The sequence below is a fragment of the Takifugu flavidus genome, chromosome 11 (assembly GCF_003711565.1).
Source record: "Takifugu flavidus isolate HTHZ2018 chromosome 11, ASM371156v2, whole genome shotgun sequence".
Taxonomy (NCBI): domain Eukaryota; kingdom Metazoa; phylum Chordata; class Actinopteri; order Tetraodontiformes; family Tetraodontidae; genus Takifugu; species Takifugu flavidus.
In genome coordinates this window covers 13,581,541-13,601,195 of record NC_079530.1, presented here as the reverse complement: position 1 = coordinate 13,601,195, position 19,655 = coordinate 13,581,541, and the positions used below count along the sequence as shown (strand labels likewise).

General features: G+C 43.9%; 6 protein-coding genes across 14 annotated transcripts; 2 read left to right on the top strand and 4 right to left on the bottom strand.

The window, feature by feature from the left end:
• The first annotated feature begins 190 nt into the window (after nucleotides 1–190).
• On the top strand, nucleotides 191–7,412 carry adka (adenosine kinase a). 2 transcript variants are annotated; one of them, XM_057047350.1, is made up of 11 exons: nucleotides 191–376; nucleotides 2,444–2,518; nucleotides 3,437–3,490; nucleotides 4,764–4,842; nucleotides 4,924–5,096; nucleotides 5,163–5,271; nucleotides 5,368–5,538; nucleotides 5,633–5,668; nucleotides 5,742–5,856; nucleotides 5,954–6,040; nucleotides 6,133–7,412. In XM_057047350.1, exons 1-11 carry the CDS (start codon nucleotides 300–302, stop codon nucleotides 6,255–6,257), a joined length of 1,101 nt encoding a protein of 366 aa, XP_056903330.1. In that variant the 5' UTR covers nucleotides 191–299; the 3' UTR covers nucleotides 6,258–7,412. The 2 variants fall into 2 exon arrangements, with proteins under 2 accessions (XP_056903330.1, XP_056903331.1); XM_057047351.1 differs by lacking the exon at nucleotides 191–376 and adding an exon at nucleotides 1,084–1,241.
• Nucleotides 7,413–7,554: 142 nt separating this feature from the next.
• LOC130533733 (dual specificity phosphatase 29) lies at nucleotides 7,555–9,040 on the bottom strand. 2 transcript variants are annotated; one of them, XM_057047402.1, is made up of 4 exons: nucleotides 8,917–9,040; nucleotides 8,263–8,486; nucleotides 7,947–8,170; nucleotides 7,555–7,866 (listed from the first exon to the last, which is right to left on the bottom strand). In XM_057047402.1, the coding sequence occupies exons 2-4, from the start codon at nucleotides 8,436–8,438 to the stop codon at nucleotides 7,631–7,633; spliced, it is 636 nt and encodes a 211-aa protein (XP_056903382.1). In that variant the 5' UTR covers nucleotides 8,439–8,486; nucleotides 8,917–9,040; the 3' UTR covers nucleotides 7,555–7,630. The 2 variants fall into 2 exon arrangements, with proteins under 2 accessions (XP_056903382.1, XP_056903383.1); XM_057047403.1 differs by having other exon boundaries at nucleotides 8,263–8,460; nucleotides 8,917–9,024.
• Nucleotides 9,041–9,327: 287 nt separating this feature from the next.
• On the bottom strand, nucleotides 9,328–11,909 carry LOC130533695 (dual specificity protein phosphatase 13-like). Of its 7 annotated transcripts, none has more exons than XM_057047327.1 (7): nucleotides 11,794–11,909; nucleotides 11,689–11,711; nucleotides 11,169–11,294; nucleotides 10,845–11,090; nucleotides 10,553–10,765; nucleotides 10,061–10,479; nucleotides 9,328–9,576 (listed from the first exon to the last, which is right to left on the bottom strand). In XM_057047327.1, the coding sequence occupies exons 3-7, from the start codon at nucleotides 11,291–11,293 to the stop codon at nucleotides 9,335–9,337; spliced, it is 1,245 nt and encodes a 414-aa protein (XP_056903307.1). In that variant the 5' UTR covers nucleotide 11,294; nucleotides 11,689–11,711; nucleotides 11,794–11,909; the 3' UTR covers nucleotides 9,328–9,334. The 7 variants fall into 7 exon arrangements, with proteins under 7 accessions (XP_056903307.1, XP_056903306.1, XP_056903305.1 ...); XM_057047326.1 differs by lacking the exon at nucleotides 11,689–11,711 and having other exon boundaries at nucleotides 10,061–10,278; nucleotides 10,357–10,479; nucleotides 11,821–11,900; XM_057047325.1 differs by lacking the exon at nucleotides 11,689–11,711 and having other exon boundaries at nucleotides 11,821–11,900.
• Nucleotides 11,910–12,335: 426 nt separating this feature from the next.
• zgc:153981 (dual specificity protein phosphatase family protein) lies at nucleotides 12,336–13,635 on the bottom strand. The gene is made up of 3 exons (XM_057047405.1): nucleotides 13,333–13,635; nucleotides 13,039–13,256; nucleotides 12,336–12,965 (listed from the first exon to the last, which is right to left on the bottom strand). The coding sequence occupies exons 1-3, from the start codon at nucleotides 13,455–13,457 to the stop codon at nucleotides 12,754–12,756; spliced, it is 555 nt and encodes a 184-aa protein (XP_056903385.1). The 5' UTR covers nucleotides 13,458–13,635; the 3' UTR covers nucleotides 12,336–12,753.
• A 146-nt stretch (nucleotides 13,636–13,781) lies between these two features.
• On the bottom strand, nucleotides 13,782–14,924 carry LOC130533732 (dual specificity protein phosphatase 13-like). Its single transcript, XM_057047401.1, has 3 exons — nucleotides 14,389–14,924; nucleotides 14,097–14,311; nucleotides 13,782–14,014 (listed from the first exon to the last, which is right to left on the bottom strand). Exons 1-3 carry the CDS (start codon nucleotides 14,634–14,636, stop codon nucleotides 13,818–13,820), a joined length of 660 nt encoding a protein of 219 aa, XP_056903381.1. The 5' UTR covers nucleotides 14,637–14,924; the 3' UTR covers nucleotides 13,782–13,817.
• Nucleotides 14,925–15,063: 139 nt separating this feature from the next.
• On the top strand, nucleotides 15,064–19,567 carry LOC130533688 (sphingomyelin synthase-related protein 1-like). The gene is made up of 6 exons (XM_057047314.1): nucleotides 15,064–15,208; nucleotides 16,951–17,568; nucleotides 17,671–17,766; nucleotides 17,852–17,969; nucleotides 18,075–18,225; nucleotides 18,391–19,567. Exons 1-6 carry the CDS (start codon nucleotides 15,075–15,077, stop codon nucleotides 18,693–18,695), a joined length of 1,422 nt encoding a protein of 473 aa, XP_056903294.1. The 5' UTR covers nucleotides 15,064–15,074; the 3' UTR covers nucleotides 18,696–19,567.
• The last annotated feature ends 88 nt before the right edge of the window (nucleotides 19,568–19,655 follow it).

Below are 19,655 nucleotides of genomic sequence, written 5' to 3'. Positions count from 1 at the left end.
ATTTTTTTATCCTAATTTTGTCTGTCAGGGATTATTTTCGAAAAATCCAACCGTCAGTAAAACAAGTTATTTGGGATAAACATTCTGCTCCATACAACGACTGATAATAGCCGGCCATTCTAAAATACACAATGAAGTTTTTTTTTAATTGGTGAAAACTGGCCAAGCGATCGCGGGTCACGTGGGCATGCGGGTGGCCGTCACTGCCTGCGAGTCTTCACCGGAAAAAGGAATTACCGGGGCGTCTAAAAGGCACATTTTCACGCCGGCTAAGGTTATTCCAGCGTGTAAACTCAACCATGGCCTCAGAAGAACCTCAAGCAAAGAAGGTTAAACTTTCAGTGGAGGAGAAAACGGATACTCCTGCAAAATTAAGGTGACCTAAAGCTATTGAAGAAACAAAATAACTGACCGCTTTTCGAAGAGCCAAGTGTTACTTTTAATGTGCAATTGTAGTCGAGGCTAATTTCGACTTCATAGGGTTATCGAGGGTTAATGCACCATTAAAAATAGTCTTTCTGACAATTGCATGTCTGCACGAACCATCGCGCTTGGGGACACAAGAAAGAGTGGTGGAAAAACGTGCACGGCCCATTAACGGTTCCCTATTGTGCGATGCTCCCGGTGGATGCTTGCAGGTTTTCTGTTTACTTGTATTTGGTTTACTGTTCTGATCCGATGCGAAAAAAAACATCCGCGTGAGCCAAATAAAAACTTGGGTGTGAACTGTGCACGGACATTTGGTGCCAAAGATTGCGGCTCGGTATGGGACGCAGTCCTGCTGACAAAGACTGCAAAATATGGCGGTTATGAGCAATCACGTAATTTAATTGCTTTATTCGCTTGCATAAAAATAAGCGACTTGATCCACACGGCATCATCCAGCAGTATCCATAATTAAACCCAGCAGAAACCCGCGGTCTGTCTCCTAGGGTGCAGATATTGCGCCTGTCCCCAACACGCTTCTCGCGGTGAAATTTGGCTGATGCAGCGTGTGTAAACCGAGGTTATTTTACAAGAAAAGCCAATCATCAAACAGACCACGGGTGCCTTCGCCCTTCCTCTTTTCAAGTCCTCCAATCCGCCATAGGGTGTAGGCGGGGAAATCACCCTCACCGAATACTGAGATGAAACTCTGAAGTTTTGGAATGTATAGGTCTTTCCGAGCCGGTTTTTAGGTTGCTCAACAGGTCTGTCCGTACCCATCAGTTGACTCAGAGAAGCATCATGTCTGCTGTAAGGTAAGGCCACGATGTCATTCACAGGGTGCATGTAAAGACTGATTATGGCATATTGGAGTTGGCAGCAGAGGCTCAGTAATCATCTGAGGGCATATTGGCAGATGCATATTCTGCAGTGACAGTGAGGGTGCGATGCTTATTACTCCTGTGCTGGCTTAAAACCCAGGAATGCTTCCATCACTTCCCCACTCGTTGCTTTCTTCCCTGCACCACGCTAATGTCTTCTTTTATAAATGCAACCCTGCCGTCGGGCATATGCATTTGCTCGACTGTAAAATATACTATCAGGACACCATACGGTTGTTTTCCCAGAAAACACTGACAAGACTGTAGCGTTATCAGGGTCATACATGTCAGAGCTGGGTCATACACAGACTTCACTAGACCCCTTAAGAATTATCGCTATTACCCAGATCTGCAATGTTCTCTTCCTTTATTTGGCTTCACGTGACAGTTTGCTTTTTTGTGTGTACCTCATGTTGTTTTAACCACGAAAGAACAGATCGTACACAGACACACACGCGCACATTCACAGCCTTCTGCTGTCCTGGTCTTGTCTTGCAGTTAATGTCTTGACAGGCTGCATGCATAACTAACTGGGTCTAACCACATTCATGTGCTTTTTGAAGAATGCTAAATCATCCATGTTTCAAAAATAACAGACCGGGAGATTCAGAACACCAAGTCATGTAGCAGTCACACGGAACCCACGTACCTTTTAGTAATGGTGGAAACTAACGTGCTGATTAAAAATACAGGAAATTTAGGAAGCAAACTAATTATTTATGTTATTATGTAATTATTTCATCACTATGAACTCCAGTGTCTGTTCTTTCACTTTATCAAACCCAAAGGGTAACTTTTGAACATAGGGAGCAGCTGGAATTTCAAAGCAAACATGGACACAGCTGGATGAGCCTGTGGTGCCGGGTGATTTCAACGTGAACACTGGTTGAATGAAACGTGTGTGCGTTTCGTAGTCTTTGCTTTTGTGTGGGATAAAAAACCATTTGTCATTTTAAATTGAGAACGGAACCAACAAGAGCCGTTATGAGCAGAAATATAATAAAATCTACCTGTAATCTATGTACGTCAGAGAAATCCCGAAGGATTTTTTTTAAAATTCCAACAATGTCTTATTCTACTAACGGATCTAACTGTACTCTTCAGTGTGTTGCTAATTTTAACTTCTGGTGTTGCAGCCCAAATTTGCTCTTTGGGATGGGAAACCCCTTGCTGGACATTTGCGCTGTGGTGGACAAAGACTTCCTTGACAAGTAAGTTAACGGAATGAAGAATTGAGGAAAGTAAACAGATTTTTATTTCAATAGGGGGAAAAAGGTTAAAAATGACACACGTGTAGCAGCAATAATATTTTGGATTGAGATGTGAGAGTTCTGCTGAGACTCAGACCAGAAATAAAATCATTGACTATATAATTATATTAATGTTGATCCAAGATAAGAATAATCTAATAGCAAAGCACAGGAAATGGCTGGTCCTAGTGATCAGCACGTGCACAGCTGCAGATGTACTCACAGACCCTCTGTACTCTCCTGAGTGAAATCGACCCGTAATGCCTTTTTTGCTCTCAGTAATATATATTTATCATGGTTAAATGTCAGCTTATCTTACCTACATGCATTCATATCTAAGCAGTCAACATAGATTGGGGGTTAATCTATGGTGTAATAATGGTGTTCTTGGTATATTTCAAATGGTTCCTCCAGCAGAAATATAGATAATCAAAGTTGCAACTTTCTGTTGCCTAAGCTCTGTCACACAGAATTGACCAGAGCCCGGCTCAGAGTCCACTCTGGAGCCCCTTGCGTAAACATCAGGATTAAACTGGTACAACAAAGCTCCGTTTCAATCACAAACCTGCTGGTTACAAGATGATCCCCAATTCCTCCTTCTACCTTACAAGGAAAACCACCTGCATTCTTTTTTATAGATTTAATATTTATATATTTGGACACAATGGTGGAAGATAGAAGACACTTAAGCAGTGACTCTCAGAGTCTCTGGTGCTTTGTAATGATCTCCGCTGCTCAACAAGGAGCACACCATGACTCTGTCTACATGACTACTGTTGTTAGCCATTCGCAGGTGGAGTTTTTATATTAAATAGGCCATGAGTTGCCTCGACTACACTTGGGGAAAATAACATGGATTTTCTTCTTTCATTTTTGCAGATACAGTCTGAAACCCAACGACCAGATCCTGGCAGATGACAAACACAAAGCACTGTAGGTGTCTGCGTCCGCGTGACATTCTACTCAGATATACTCTGACCCAGCTCTCACATAACCACTGACGCTGGAGAAGCCCATCAGACCTCAATTTACAAGTTTGATCCTCACTGTTCTGGAGAGGGCCAGTCAAAACTAGAAAAGCCGGCGCTGACCTCTGTTCCTTTATATGCAGTCAGCGGTAGAGCCGCTGAGGGCCTGTCTCAGCCAATAGAAACCCAGGACGCTTCACCTCCCAGTTCCTCTGAGACCGGCGCTAGAAAGCAAACATTTGACAACAGGGAGATAAGAGTCATCTGTAACCGGTTCTCTGAGCATAATCTGTTTACTTAACAACAAGAAATAGCCCGTAACACGCGCAGAAAAGCCTTTTATGGACTTGGCTGTTTAAATATAAGCAATTGACTGTTTGGGGATCATCTCGGCGATGCCAGTTGGAGGGGTGGTTAATGTGACGTGCGGAATGAAGGTGCAAGTCCATGCACGTTTAAACTGCCAGGTTAATTTCTTTTACTATCCACACCTATTCAGGCTTTTCCCTCTTCCCACGAGCTGGAGATTTTCATTAAAGTGATGAGGATGAATTGGTCTTTGCAGTCCCCCCGTCACCACTCAGCCCACCCACCCTGGTCCATTTTGTTGTCTGTGTCTCCCAGATGTCTCTCCCTTTGCAACCCCTGGCTTTGTCTCAGGACCTTTTAGCGACCTCTGTGTTTTCCAATGGACACGATGTCTAACACTCATATAAATGGCACAGACACATGTCTGTGTGTGGGACGAGGTTATATTTAGACTGTAACGGGGCAAATTAAAGATACCTCTGCTCCAAGTAGAATATCAAAGTGCTGCTTCTGCCATTGTTGCGTAACAGGCGTAAATGGTTGAACTTGAATAATCAGCATGCAGCCACGTGTTCCACATTTTAGCCTGATTAAAAAATAAAATGATCTCAGACGGCGGTGCATCCACTATTTCCATAGACGTGTATTTTATTAATGAGCAAGTAAAGCATTGGGAGTTAGGTGATAAGTAGAGTTGCCCAAGGAGCTTTCTATAGAGTACATAGTGTCCTTAGTCAAATGTGTGTAGGGATAGTTCCGCTTTATACACTTTATGTCACTGATGGAGCGCTGCAGCGCTGTCTGCAGAGGACGAGTCTCCTCAGGCATGAAGTGCAGCTGCATTTTACTTATTTATTGTTATAATGTCACGTCTCGGTCTCTAGTCCCAGAAGTGAACAGAAACAGTAATTCTTCACATTTCTTTTCAGATTTGATGAGCTGGTGAAGAAGTTCAAGGTTGAGTACCACGCCGGAGGAGCCACACAGAACTCCATAAAGATTGCCCAGGTCAGGCGAATTTCCTACAGTCCCACGGAAAACATCAGCGTTTCGTTGTTTATCTCATGAGTTGTTCTCATTGTGTTTTAGTGGATGATCCAAGAACCCCATAACGTCGGGACCTTTTTTGGCTGCATTGGCAAAGACAACTTTGGAAAGATCCTAAAGGAGAAGGCGCAGGAGGCGCACGTCGACGCCCACTACTACGAGCAGGACGAGGAGCCGACAGGGACGTGTGCTGCTTGCATCACTGGCGATAACAGGTATGACGTCCAGGTGCCGTAGTCCCATCTGTTCACAATCCCACCACTTTTCCATTTCCCCCTCAGATCTCTGGTTGCAAACCTCGCTGCTGCTAACTGTTATAAAAGAGATAAGCACTTAGACCTGGAAGAAAACTGGAAGCTGGTAGAAAAAGCCAAAGTCTACTACATTGCTGTGAGTAATAGTTGGCTTTGTCCAATATGTTGTCCTCATGAATGCATTTCTAAAAGATCCCACCGCTCATGGTCTGTTGTCTCTGTTTGCTTCCAGGGTTTCTTCCTGACCGTTTCTGTGGAGTCCATCCTGAAAGTGGCGAAGCATGCCTCTGAAACTAACAAGCTGTTCTGTCTGAACTTATCCGCGCCTTTTATCTCTCAGTTTTTCAAGGATAACCTCATGCAGGTCATGCCCTACGTCGATGTGCTGTTTGGCAACGAGACGGTAAACTTCCGCGATGAGTTTTTCATTTAATATTTACTTCTTTGCACGTGCACAGAGTATAAATGTGAAGTATTTCCTTTCTTTTTTATTTTAGGAGGCAGCAACATTTGCTAAAGAGCAAGAATTTGAGGTGAGTTTGCAGCGGTAGATTATGTACTGCAGGATTGTTGAATGTGCTCCTCACTATTTTATTTTAATTTTAGACCAAGGACATTAAGGAAATTGCCAAGAAAGCCCAGGCTTTACCCAAAGTCAACAAAAAGCGAGAGCGGATTGTTGTGTTTACTCAGGGAAAAGATGAAACGACTGTCGTCCACAGTAAGAGTTTCACCTCGTCATGTGTTGTTCTGTTTTGCTTATTTGGGACTAAGATTTTGCTCCTCTGCTCCTTCCCCGACATTTACTTTTTGTGCAGGTGGCAAGGTTGAAACATTTCCTGTTTTGAAAATTGACCCGAAGGACATAGTTGACACAAATGGTGCGGGTGATGCGTTTGTTGGAGGTGAGCATTTCACCCATTTTCACTTCTCTATTTTAAAGCCACGTGTTAGCAAATGTGTCCTCTGGATTCTGATGTGTGGACGTGTGGTGCAGGTTTCCTGTCTCAGCTGGTCCAGGAGAAACCACTGGATCATTGTGTGAAGGCTGCACACTACGCCGCCTACGTCGTCATCCAAAGAGCAGGGTGCAACTTCCCTGAAAAACCCGACTTCAAATGAAGCCTCACGGACGTTTAGTCAGCTCCAAACATCACATTCAACCCTGACAAATAGCCAGAATTTAAAAAATCCAATTTTAAATTGCCCCAGTTTTTTTTCCATTGTTTTTAATCCATCCTCACCTCCATGTGCATTTTCTTTGTTGGGTGCCTCCTTAAATGTGCCTGTTTCTCCACATGGGGTCACTAGAAGACCAACCAAGAGCTGCTATTAGCTCGAATTGACCTGAGCAGCATCAAGGCACCGGGATGGTGATCATTTATGGACCCAAAGGCCCAGAACAGAGTTCTGTTTTTAAGAACCATTGTTTTCTACTTCTAATTGCTTATTTGCTTCAGCACTGCCAGGTTTCTGAGCTGCACGTCTGTCACAAGAACTCGTGATCCTTGCAAATGAGGCAGAATTGTTGATGGACTACTCCGTTAAAAACAAAAGCTACCCAAGAGCAAATGTCACTCCTGTGGGATTTTAAAAGTTTTTATGTCATTTGTAATTTCAAAAGATTGTTGTAACAAAAATATTTTTTTGATCGGAGGTTCTGATTGATCCAAATCCTTTGGTGTGTTCATTATTTCAAAGGAAATGTCTTGAATGCAACTTCAATGTCTCTTTAATGTGACAGCTGTCTGCAGGGAATCCAAATGGCAATTGAAACAGTATCTTGGTGGCTTTTATAGTATCTAATGGGGAGTTTAAATGCCACTATTCATTTAACTTTCACTTGAAGTTAATGCATGCCTTCTCTCATCTGCTCTTAATATCCTGCCATGTTCTCCCACTTGTAACAAAGGCAAATTATTACCTTGGACAAATGATTTGTCTCCAGGCTGGAATTTGTCAGGAAGACAGTCGAGGCGAGACTCTGCCGCCCTCGCTACTCATGAAATTACGGTACTAGGAAAATGACGCATGGACAGTTTAATGATGTAATGATAAAAGTTTCCTTGAGAAGTGGATTTAGAAATGTTGTCCATGTTGTAAAATACCAAAAAATCCTTAAAGGGCATGTTATGCTTGAGCTTAAATAAAACTGACTTTCCTGAAGAACAGTTTTCATAAATCGTGTTTGGATGTTAAAATACTTAGGATGTATATTTTGATCATGTTTTTCAAGTCGGCAGCAACTTGCTCAATAAACATTGAGTTGTAGTAAAACAGTTTTTAAGTTTATATTTGTATTTATCTGTAAGACAGAGCTTTTAAAAGTATTCCTAGAATTCTTTGAGTATGACTATGATTTTTTTTTCTTTTTAAAAAAGCCCTCAGCTTAGTATATGAGCTTAAAGACCAACAGAGATTTAAAAACACAACAGTTTAATGGTACAAAATTTAAAGAAGCATAAAGAGTATTTATTGGGGAGTTGTGGAGACAACTATCTGGGTTTCTCCTGCCCTTGTGTCTGTGTTTTTTGCTTCAGCCTCGCCTCTTGTAATGTGATGTCCAGCGCCCTCAGCTGCTTCAGGAAGCCGTGGTTCGGCAGGATGCAGCGGCGCTGACGTACATGCTCAATAGCATCCACCACAGATAAGCTGTGTTCCATCATCAAATATGCCAACACGAGAGTCGCTGACCTGCTGCGACCCATCACGCAGTGCACCAGCACGTTGTCTAGAATAAAGCAGCAAAGATGTGGGTTATTCTAAGGCAGCTGATGCTGCAAGGGCTTAATGGAAGGTGTTTAGACTCACTGTGTGGCTGACTGAGGGCTTCATGAATAAACTGAGCTGCAGGGTGGAAGAACTGGGAGATGTTGAAGGTGGGCTTGTCATCAGCCTCTATACCATAATACTGGATGTTCGTATCACTGTAGTAATGAGCACCAGTCAGCACATTGTTCCACTTCCCCTCAGCTGCGTTAAGAACATGTGTTATACCCAGATCTCTCAGACCAGGACGCTCCAAAGCTGTTTTCCTAAAAGAGACTTAGCGTCACATTGCACCAAATCACCTGTATCTTTGTGTGTGTGTGTGTGTGTGTGTGTGTGTGTGTTTGTGTTTACTCACTCGTCTCCAATATAGATACCAGGCCAGACCTGGTCGACGTGTGTGTACTGAACTCCGGGTCCACTCCAGAAAAGCTGCTCCAGGTCCAATGTTCCAGGTGTGATGTAATCACTGTCTGGGTCCACCCGCACCGCCGCGTACGGGTTCTTGCTTTTAGACTTCACCACCGAGGACATGGCTCACCTCGGATGTCCAGGTCTGCGCAGTTGTCGGTGCAACAGCAGCTGCATGAGGAGTACTTGAATGCATCATCTGACTAACAATGAGCTGGCACCTCCATAACGAGTCTATTGTTAATCAATCCACTGAGTCATTTCCAGCATCAGTGTAAAAAGTTGTGCTTCCAAGCTCAGAATGTGGCTGCCTGGCTTAACGGCTGGTTTAAAACAGAAGTTTCACTTCATTTGTCAATTGCTGGACATAACAAAGCACCTTTGAAGACAAGCACGGTCGACATAAACAAGTTCAAATCAGATGAAATTTGCGAAGGTTTAATAACACATTCATATTTCTAAACTGCCACCATTAATGAGAATTAAATGAAAACAGAAGCAGTAATTTTATAAGAAGCCTGTCAATGTCTTGCGGCAGGACTTTAATAATCTTCTGTAGTTTACGCTCCGCTGCAGGATGACTGGCTAATTAATGACTTACAGTTTACTTGTGTTTTTATTCTTGTCCGGCAGGATGGAAGTGTGTGTCCGCCCGTCTTCATAGACGCGTGTGAGCGTTCGCTTGTGTCTGCATGCGTGCTCGCCAAGACACATCCCAAGAAGACTGAAATAGAGCTCTGGAATAGTAACCTGGGCTCTGTATTCACCATGATATTTTTAGGATATTCGACATCAACACACACACACACACACACACACACACACACAGATATGTACTTGTTGCAATGCTTGTCTAATGCAGGAGTTATTTTCAATTAAGGCTTTAGGGAAATGAAACATGCAGCTTCAGGGAACCATTGTGTCATTGTGGATGTGGGTCGTGTGGACAGGTGGGGGCATCAGCTGACGTTTGTCTGCAGGGTTATTTCTGGTGATGTAAAACTTGATCCAGTCCCTTGTTACGCTTTGTTGCCGGGATCATTGTCATGTTTTCTGTCAGGGTGATTTCCTCTCTCTGTTCTGAGGCTCAGCTCCAGCTGCCGGAGCTGCTCCAAAAACCCGGAATTTGGTCCGATGTCCCGGTTCAGACGGACGGCGACGATGGCCTCGGTTAATGAGAGGCCCTGGCAGATCATCAGGTACGCGAGAACAAGCGCTCCAGAGCGACTGACGCCCATGGCACAGTGCACAAACACCTTTCCTGGAGAGCACATTCATTAGTGTGATTATTCCTGTAATTCAATTTCATCTGACGTTTAACTCGAGATATTTCTTTTTTTCTTTCCCCAAAGTCAAGCTGTTTCTAATATCGCGTTCCTGGATGAAAAGTTAAAAATGATTACAAAATTAGTTTAAATAGAGAATAGATTGCCTTATCTCCCATATTTGGATATCTAATATTGCACTGTGGACAAACATGGCTACATTTTTTTCGCTGTAAATCTGCACAAAGCCATAAATTTCAGAAAAGTCACATCAGAATACTGTTAGTTACATCTGAAGTGCAATAAAAGAGTTTAATAGAAGCCGCACAGATCTCATTACAGATATCATCTTCTCCTTCTCTCTGGTGTGCAGTGAAGTGTTTTAGTGAACAATACCAGATATTCTCTGTTAGATTCCATCCGCTCTAAAATGCCTAAAGGTTAAAGGTTATGTTTCTGCTGTCTTAGTTCTCCACTAACCCTTGCTCCTCAGAGCTTTGTCGATGAATTGTGTGGCGGGGACGAAGAAAGGCTGCAGATGAAACTCTGGATGGTCTGCAGCTTCCACGCCGTGGTATTCCACATCAAGACTGCTGTAAAACCGCTGACCTGTGTTGATGCGGTGTCGTCCCGCTGCAGCATTCAGCACGTGAGTCACACCCAGAGACGACAGCGTGGCCAAGTCTCGAGCCACAGATCTGCAGACTCGCATGCAAACAGATGTGGAATGATTCAAGCAGCATTTGAAGGAGCTGGATGGAGTTTTTCCTACCCACTCATCTCCAATGTATAGGTTGGGCCAGACTTGATTAATAGATTCTACTGGTTTCCTGTCCGTCCACAGAATTTTCCTCAGCTCTGTCAGTGATGGTGTTGGCTCCTCTCGTGCAGAGTGACCTCTGTGGTAGTAAAGATGCTTGTTCATCTGCTCTGATGGCGATGCCTTTTAGTGTGTGTGTGTGCTTCCTTTACGGTGTCTGCCCCCGCTGGCGTCTCCTTCTCTCTCTCTCCAGGCTCATGTCCAGGATGCGGAGCTGCTGCAGAAAGCCTGGGTTGGGACAGATGTCTCTGTGGGGCCTTACGGCAGCCACGGCCTCCCGCAGCGTCAGGCCCTCAACAATCATCAGGAAAGCCAACACTAATGTCGCAGATCGGCTCACACCCATCAGACAATGGACAAGTACCCTTCCTGGGACAGAGACATCACCTATTGATACCTCAGCACCTCATATGAGGAAGAATGCCCGATGCCACGGTGAATGACTTGCCTCCTGCTGCCAGTGCGGCTCTGAGGTATCTCGCTGTTGGGTAGAAGAATGGACTTAGGATGAACTCCGTTGCATCATCAGCCTCAACCCCATAATAGTCCACATTCATGTCTCTGTAGAAACGCGGGCCGGTGTTAACATGGAAGCAGCATTTGGGTGGAGGGGTTGAGGGACCATGAGCCGCATTTACAACGTGAGTTATCCCCAGACTGTGGAGACTACCCTTGTCACGGGCCGCCACCCTGAAACCCAGTCGCACGTTATTGACGAGCCAACCAGTGGGGGGAGTGCACGTGTGTCTGCACGTGTGTCTGACCTACTCGTTTCCAATGTACACATTTGGCCAGACTTCATTAACATGTCCAGTGGGTCGTCTGTCAGCCAGCAGGAAATCCTGCAGCTCCGAGACAGAAGGCGGCTCATATGGCGGATCCTTGAGTGACATACTGACACACACACACACACGCACACGCACACACATACGCACACACACACACACACACACACACACACATACGCACACACACACACACACACACAGACTCACTGACCTCATTTGGGTGCTATCTGTGCTCAGCTCAGCTCAGATAGCACCTAATAAAACATTGGAAATTGTATTGGTAAAACTCTAAATACTAAAAGCCCAGAGGGGCCGAAAAGTCACAGCAGCTTTTCTTCAATGTAGTAGCAACATATCAAAGCATTGCATGAAATAATGTAAACACGTCTTTACTAAACTGATCTCATTAGGCGACAGTAAGTGCTCATTCGTGGGAGCTCGCTTAAATAAAACATACTGTAACCAGTTGGAAGAGAACGATAGAAGGTAATTGAACTTACTGCAAAAATGAACCATCACATCACTGAAATAATCCAAATAATTAAAAATTAAAATTTGCTGTTGACCTCTGTATGACTGAGCAAAGAAATGCAAATGATCCTTACATGAACAGCGCTGAATCACAAGCTTACCTCCTTCTAAAGCAGTTCAAACTCACTGCAAACTCATCTCCAATCCTCAGCAACACACACACACACACACACACACACATACACCCTTGTTTCCTTTAATAACTGTAGTCACTGGCTTCCTTTGGGGGGGGGGCAAACAGGTTGTACAACAAACATTAGTTCATGTACTTAAAAGAACAAAGTTTTGTATTTTGGCTGCATTCTTATGAAGGAGTCGTGCATCCTGGTTGGCTGAGCTGGTGAACATTAGCGTATAGTATCAATGACAGCAGACAGTTATGTAACATGCTGCTGTGCTGCATTTGATTCTGTGTTGCTATGGAAGGGCTCATCAGTGTCTGTGCCGTTGAGCCTGTTCTATTTTAGGTTTGGTCTGATTTATAATTTGAATACAATATATGCAGTATACGTTGTATCCTGGGATAATATTCAGTTTCTTACCTGGATGTGTTTTCCAAAATACCCCATACCATCTTGGTTATATAAATACACATGTACCAACTTCTCTCAGACTCTTCAGTGCAAATATCTTTAATAAACGCACGGTATTATGACTTATATTTACATTCCAAACAATGATGCTGTACACAAATGACAAAAGTACACCATTTTTAATTTTATACCAGGTTTTTACCTCTATGAAAATTCACATTTTACCCACACATTTACATAGCAGATGAATATTTACAGATTAAATACAGGGTACAGTATATGAACGGTACACTCTCAACTGGCCTAAGGTGAGTGTGAATGGTTGTTTGTGTCTGTAGATTACCCTGTGATGCTCCGATGTCTTCTCCAGGGTATAACCCACCTCTCGCTGAAAGCAGCTGGGAATTTGTTATGGAATAAGTGGCGGAAGGTGGACGGGTGAATGGCTGGTGTGTAGTGTATGTGTAAAGAAAAAGGTCTCCAGGTGACTAATGGAAGAGGTCAGAGAAGAGGGCACAGCCTTCGCCTGAGCGTCAGCTGTTCGTCCAGTTTAAGGAGCAGAGACAGAAAATGTTGGTTAGGATAAATGGCTCGATTTTGCGTGACGTGCCTCAGAGAATCTCTGAGTGAGAGCCGATGCCGCATCATCAGGTAAGCCAGCACCAACGTGGCTGATCGACTCACTCCCATGATGCAATGCACCAGCACTTTCCCTATGGAACAGAAAAAGCATGTAAAAGAAAATAGAGGCAATGTTTTTGTTTTTTTTTGGTTTTTAATGGTTACCATCTTTGCTCTTCAAGGCTTTGTGTATGAAGTCAACTGCTGCTTTAAAGTACTGACTCAGGTCGAAGCTTTCTGAATCTTCCGCTGGGATGCCCAAGTAAATGCAAGCGTTTCCATAAAAACCCTGGTCTCCAATGCTACCCTGCTTGGAATGTGCTGCATTCAGGACATGAGTGATGCCCAGCTTATGTAACGTCTTTCTATTCTGCGCTACGGCTCTGGAAGACAAACAAAAAAAAGACACATAAGAAAGGATGAAAGCTGCTTTCTCTGCATCAAACATCAAACACTTACACATTTCCTATGTACAGGTTGGGCCAGACTTCATCCACCGGCGTGAGCCCCAGTTTGCAGGAATCCAAGATGAGCTGCAGCTCTTTTATGGCTACTCGGTCCTGCTTCCAGTTGCTCCTGGACATATTTTCCCCAGCAATGAGCTCCTCCAACAAACCCCAGCACAGTTCCTGCCGCCTGTGCCCAGTGCCTCCTCAGTATCACAGCGGGAACAGCTGACTGAGAGACACCAGCAGGTGCTTGTTTGAATGCAGCTCAGCTCCAAATTTAGCCCTCTATGTTCAGCGTGTGCTCTATGCATGTGGAGTTATTTAACATTGTTTGTTATTGATTTTAGTCCATTCCTGCTCTCTCTGTTGCCACTGAGGACAAGAGAGGGGATCAATACGTCTGCTATTTATGTTGTGCGCACGAAATTGGACAAAGGGAGCCAGTGTTGAATAGAATCAGAAGAAATTTACCAGGTTTATTTTAGCAGTTTGATTTCACTCTTTTAACCCTTGGAGGTTTTGGTCCAGGGTTATAAGTTGTTTCAAAAAGCCTCTGTTGGGAAAGATCCAGCGCTTCTGTTGTACGCAGCGCACAGAGGACAGGAGAGTGTGATGATGGTGAATCATCAGGTAGGCCAGGACCAAGGCCGCTGAGCGGCTCACACCCACAGCACAGTGCACAAACACCTTTCCTGAAAATCATAAAAGACACATAGTGAATACAGAGATGTCTCGTTCAACGTCAAGTCTTAAAGAACCCGTGTGAGAGTTTACCGCCTGAGGACAAAGCGCGGTGAATGAACTCAGCAGCAGGGTGAAAGAAAGGTGACAGGTCAAAGGTGGGCAGGTCATTGGCAGGGACTCCGTAGTATTTCACTGTGGTCCCATAAAAGTCCTCATTCCCCTTACAGCAGAGTTTCCCGTGCGCAGCGTTCAGGACATGGGTGACACCCAGCTGCCACAGCCCAAGCTTGTTGTGAGACATGAACCTGACATACGAGTCATGCATGCGTAACGCTTCACCCACACATAATACACGATTTTGAAGTGCACATACGACGCTCACATGTCACCCAAATACAGGTGCGGCCACACCTCATCGCAGTGGCGACAGGAGCGTGGAGCTGAATGTAAAACCTCCTCCAATGCCTGGATTGGCAGGATCTTCCTCATCCTGCTTGATTCCTCTGTTCCACCCAGGCCACATTTTTTATCCTCTGCTGGATTTTTGTCGCTGACATTTCCCATCTCGCCGTCTGGTGGATCACAGCTCTCCACAATGGCACAATCTAAAATTGGTTTTCTGTCAGTCATTCCAAAGATAAAAATGTGCTGCACTTTCCTTAAAAGTAAGCCGCGCCACGGTCTGTTGCCTTTGCGTTGGCAGACGCATCAGTCAAGCTTTGACTGTTGCAGACAGGTGGTGCAGTTCGGCACAGCCTGCCAGCTCTCACTTGAGAAAATAAATTCACAATGAAGCAAGCTGCTGGAGTAAACCCTTTTATACAGCTCAACAGATATGTCTATTTTACTTTTAAAAAAGCCAGAAGTATTCTGCATAATTTGCGTTACTCCGACTGTGCTGCCTTAAATAAATTGTCTGCGATCCAATGGATTCTGACTTTAATTCAGATTCCGGTTCAAATAAAGGTTTATATTGGAGTCGGATGCTTGTTGTGATTCCAAACACGACCACTAGGTGTCGCTGCATGCGCGTCATCAGCGCGTGCGTCCGCCAGCTCTTCTTCGCTGATGTTGCTCATCGTCTCTTCCTGTTTGCCGTTGCCAGGTTGTCAAAATCATGTTGGGCGACAAGTTGCCCGACTTCACTTTCCAACTAACAGCTCCTCCAAGTCCTGTCCAAATTCAATGACAGCGAATTCCAGGTAAGATAACTTTTATAGCAAAATCTGAAAGGACTAAATGAACTTTGGACTTTGTTTGGCCATCCTGTTTCTGCTGTTGATGTGTCACAGATGCATAGGGCGTGTTTTGTTTTGTTTTTTTAATGATCTATACCATCAAAACTTGAATCTCCTGTTGAGAACTTATGAAGATGTTTTTCTAGTGTGTGAGCCTTAGCTGTGTCAATAATTGTGCAAAGCAGTCAGTTTCGGTCACACAGCACTTTTGAATTTCTAAGTTAAAAGCTGCAGAATGGCGAATCAGTTATCAGAGACGAATCAATTATTTAAAAAGTCACTTTGTTTCTAATGGTAAGTGAAGCAGCTGCTTCCTGCTTTCGTGCACGGAAACACATGAGATTGACGAGTTATTGATGGATCATTTATCGGCAGCAAAGGTCTCATCTCCTGGATTTTCATGAGGATCTTCGTCTGATAACTTCTCGTTTGAGTCGTTCACCTCATTGTATTGAAATCAAGGTTTTCACGCTTCCTGGTATAATGTGATTAGGCTGCTCCTATTATTTATTCATCACATTTGTTGCTGTCATTGATGATCGAATTAATCACTCCATGATTAATTAACAGGAAGAAACAATAAAATTAAGTGATTTTCTTTAGTCAAAAAAGCAATAATTTAAAATGAATACTTCCACTATAACACAAAGTAGAATGGATTATTGATTTAAGTCACTACAGATGGCTAATTAATTTGTCTGAATTTTGTTGATTGACATTGCAATTGAATTTTTCTTCTTTAAAAAAATTCTTTAATTGTCTGAGTTCTTGAAACTTTGAAAAGGGTCAATCAGATGACGTAGGGAATTTTTAATTAAATTTATTTCCCAGATCAACAGACATTTTTCAAATTCTCTCATATGAGACCTTTACAGCCCAGCTCTTTGCTTTGGCCGTGCGTCCGCTTTGTTCCCCCTTTTCTGTCTCATCATCAAATGTGCAACTTTTAGACCTTTGGAGCAACTTTTAGACCTTTGGAGCAGACCAGGGCCTACAGTTGTGTGGTGAGTTTATCTGAGGTTCAAAGGATACACATAAACGCAGACAGAACAGCAGTTCATCAGTACCAAGGTTGGTGTGGGGCCCTCTGCTTGATTGCAGCAGAGACAGAGAGCACTCTTTCATATCGTTTTGTTCACTTCAGGCACAACTTCTGCCTGTAAGCCGTTATTGTTCTTCAGCCTTGACCTGAATGCAGATGATGTAATGGCAGTTTGTGGCCTGTGGAGCGCAGTGAATAAGAGCACCAACCACAGACGGATGCATTTATCATCCACCAACTCTCAAACAAAGAAAATGCTTTAAAAACAAGGAGGACATTATCTCCTTTCTTATCACCACTGCCATTAGAAACACAAGCAAAAAGGACCATTAATCTAATCAACAATGACCTGAATTGTTACACGGATTTAAATTTAGAACTGAGTGACGAATCAGCAATTAGATTAAATAAAGTGGGAGGCAAAACTATAATATGCGGTAGTTCATGCAACTGTGTGCAATATCATGCAAATTAAAAAAAATGCAAAACGATTTTAGAAAACAAGACATCCTCAGTTTCAGGATGGGGATGAATGTGGAAGTGTTTACTGCCTCAAAATCTATTAAATCCTATTACTCAGACATAAGCTTGGGTGTGACTCTGAGATGGTTTTATTAATATTTAATGGTTCTATTAAACAAAAGCGAACTATCTGTGTTCTCAGTGGAATGGCGGCTTCCGGCGAGGCTGTGAGTGGCTGGAGCTGTATGCAGGTGGCACAATGGCTGCAGGAAGAAGGTTTTGGGGAGTATGTGGATTTACTCTGCACTCAACATCGACTGGACGGCCTCAGTCTTCTGGCTCTGACAGAGGCCGACCTGCGTGGACCTCCACTGGGCCTCACTGTGCTGGGAGACATCAAGAGGTTGACCATAGCCCTCCGCCGGCTCCAGAGACAGAACCAGAGCCAGCTGGAGGAGCTCGGCCTCAAGCTTTCCAGCATCCCTGCTGGGTCCTCAATGCATCCGGTGGGGGGGGAGTGGAACTTTGACGAGGCTGCGGGGAGGTTTAACGGAGGCTTTTGTAGCGGGAGCGTGCTGCGACAAAGGAGAGGAGAGAGATGTGAATCCAATTCAGGAGAGACGCTCTGTCACTCACGCTTCAACGGCAGGTGTAGACAGCACCTGGCTGGCCGGTTGGACCCTGAGGTGTGGAAGACAGTCCTCAGCTCTATATATGTCTTTCTCGTCATTGGTTTTACGTCATTTGTGATGGTCCTCGTGCACGAGCGTGTGCCAGACATGAGAACGTACCCACCGCTGCCTGACATATTTCTGGACAGGTATTGCCCACAGTACGAGCATGTTGAGCAACCGGGACGTGTGCATCCTATTATCACTCTTATCTAATCTGCACACTGAGAGATGTTTTTACTCCCCAACAGCGTTCCCAGAATTCCCTGGGCCTTTGCAATGGCTGAAGCCTGCGGCGTTATCCTGTGCTACATGTTCCTACTGATCCTGCTCCTCCACAAACATCGGTAGTAGATAGTCTCAGCTGTTGCCATCACGGAGACCCGGTCTGACAGCCGGGTTTAACTCAAATGAACTGTGCGTGTGCTGCAGGTCCATTCTGTTCAGGCGATTGTGTTCTTTGATGGGAACCGTGTTCCTGCTCCGTTGTTGCACAATGTTCGTCACCTCCCTCTCCGTGCCTGGTCAGCACCTGCAGTGTGCCAGTAAGGTGAGAAACACATGAGAACGGGCGTGGAGTAGATCTGGTACTTACTGAGAGGCTGCTGCCACCGTTATTCTCGGTTGCTCTCATGGCTTCTGTGTTTGTGTGCAGACTTATGACGACACCTTCGGTAAGATCCAGAGGGCACTCGCCATCTGGAGTGGATTTGGGATGACACTGGCAGGGGTCCAAACATGTGGAGACTACATGTTCAGCGGGCACACGGTTGTTATCACGATGCTCAACTTCTTTGTGACCGAATGTGAGCTTTGATACGTTTGTTGGCCTTTAACCAGAGAACACTGTTAATTTCATCACAATGTTAAATAATGTAGGTCACTTCTATAAAAGCCTTTTTGCTGTGGGCTTTTTGTGGGATATTCCTGCGATTGAACACCCTTTCTTCTTCCATTTCATCACGATCCAGATACGCCGCGATCTTGGAATCTGATTCACACCATTTCCTGGGTTTTAAACTTATTTGGAATCTTCTTCATTCTGGCGGCTCACGAGCACTACTCCATCGACGTGTTCATCGCCTTCTACATCACCACTCGCCTCTTCCTCTACTACCACACTTTAGCCAACACGCGCGCTTACCAACAGAGCCGGAGGGCACGCATTTGGTTCCCAATGTTCTCCTTCTTTGAGTGCAACGTGAACGGGCCTGTTCCCAACCAGTATCACTGGCCCTTTGGAAAACCCGCTTTCATGAAAACTCTGATCGGATAGAGTTTTGGACCAGAGATCAGAGGTTGTCGCATGCTCAGACCATTGATGATAGATGCTATTTCATGCATTGTTTAAATATAGTTTTTTGTTCCAACTATACATAAATGGGTTGTATATATGTTGTCTGATCGGTGTTTGAAACTCTCTGAAGGCTGGATTGAAGGTACTGCAATGTGTCAATGTTTAAATATATAACCGGTGCCAGGTGACGTGAAGTGTGACTAATATTGCAGCGTGAGCACGTGTCGTGCTCGGAGGCAGCAGGTGATGTCATTGAGACTGATCCCTGGTCCCCTAAATATTAACTGTGTGAGCAAATATGATTTCCAAACCCTGTCTATGCATTTAATCGCCCAATGCCAAGTGAGAAACGTACTTTATTACATACGTTCAGCAAATGATCCTTCAATTCTCGTTGCGTTACAGTGTGGAGACCTTTGTGGCCTGTTTGGTAAAGCTACTACCAAAGAAATACCATTTTTATATGGTTTCATTTTATTTATTTATTTTATACTGCCGGGTTTAATTCTCTGCTCTGTGTCTTTAGGTCAATGGTACATCCCAACATTTACATCAATATTTATCATCTAAACAGATATCAAACCTTCTTTTGTTCAATATTGCCCAATCTAATCCATTAAATATGGTATTTTCTGGAATATTTATGACCTAATAGGATTTTTTTTCTTGGTTTTTCCTCTGAGTATATTTTGTTAGCACAACTGTGAACAAATGACCAAAATGCCCTTGTCTTACATTACTGTGGTTGAGGGAACCCTAAGCTTTATCTTTTTAATTGTTTACAATTTGTGTCTTTTTAAAAAAATGCTAATTCCTGTTGGCTCAGGAAATAAAGTTTACATATAATAACAGTTTTAATGTCTCGGCTTCTCTTTTATAGTGCTCAACATGTTTACAGTTCCATATGTTATTTACTCATTTACTACAAAATACTGACAT

Bases quoted from the DNA above. Each gene is read 5' to 3' on its own strand.
- adka (XM_057047350.1), top strand. From the start codon at position 300: ATGGCCTCAGAAGAACCTCAAGCAAAGAAGGTTAAACTTTCAGTGGAG. The intron at 377-2,443 runs GTGACCTAAAGC...CTGGTGTTGCAG, and splicing joins GATACTCCTGCAAAATTAAG to CCCAAATTTGCTCTTTGGGA. The intron at 5,539-5,632 runs GTAAACTTCCGC...TTTTTATTTTAG, and splicing joins TGCTGTTTGGCAACGAGACG to GAGGCAGCAACATTTGCTAA.
- LOC130533733 (XM_057047402.1), bottom strand. From the start codon at position 8,438: ATGTCCTCGGTGGTGAAGTCTAAAAGCAAGAACCCGTACGCGGCGGTG. The intron at 8,171-8,262 runs GTGAGTAAACAC...AGTCTCTTTTAG, and splicing joins GGTATCTATATTGGAGACGA to GAAAACAGCTTTGGAGCGTC. The intron at 7,867-7,946 runs GTGAGTCTAAAC...GCTTTATTCTAG, and splicing joins AGCCCTCAGTCAGCCACACA to ACAACGTGCTGGTGCACTGC.
- LOC130533695 (XM_057047325.1), bottom strand. From the start codon at position 11,900: ATGTGTGTGTGTGTGTGTGTGTGTGTGTTGCTGAGGATTGGAGATGAG. The intron at 10,766-10,844 runs GTCATTCACCGT...TGTCCCAGGAAG, and splicing joins GCACTGGCAGCAGGAGGCAA to GGTACTTGTCCATTGTCTGA. The intron at 10,480-10,552 runs GTAAAGGAAGCA...TTACTACCACAG, and splicing joins CGCCAGCGGGGGCAGACACC to AGGTCACTCTGCACGAGAGG.
- zgc:153981 (XM_057047405.1), bottom strand. From the start codon at position 13,457: ATGTCCAGGAGCAACTGGAAGCAGGACCGAGTAGCCATAAAAGAGCTG. The intron at 13,257-13,332 runs GTAAGTGTTTGA...TTTGTCTTCCAG, and splicing joins AACCTGTACATAGGAAATGT to AGCCGTAGCGCAGAATAGAA. The intron at 12,966-13,038 runs GTAACCATTAAA...TCTGTTCCATAG, and splicing joins AGCCTTGAAGAGCAAAGATG to GGAAAGTGCTGGTGCATTGC.
- LOC130533732 (XM_057047401.1), bottom strand. From the start codon at position 14,636: ATGACTGACAGAAAACCAATTTTAGATTGTGCCATTGTGGAGAGCTGT. The intron at 14,312-14,388 runs GTGAGCGTCGTA...CTCGTATGTCAG, and splicing joins CACCTGTATTTGGGTGACAT to GTTCATGTCTCACAACAAGC. The intron at 14,015-14,096 runs GTAAACTCTCAC...TATGATTTTCAG, and splicing joins CCGCGCTTTGTCCTCAGGCG to GAAAGGTGTTTGTGCACTGT.
- LOC130533688 (XM_057047314.1), top strand. From the start codon at position 15,075: ATGTTGCTCATCGTCTCTTCCTGTTTGCCGTTGCCAGGTTGTCAAAAT. The intron at 15,209-16,950 runs GTAAGATAACTT...CTGTGTTCTCAG, and splicing joins TCAATGACAGCGAATTCCAG to TGGAATGGCGGCTTCCGGCG. The intron at 17,767-17,851 runs GTAGTAGATAGT...CGTGTGCTGCAG, and splicing joins CTGCTCCTCCACAAACATCG to GTCCATTCTGTTCAGGCGAT.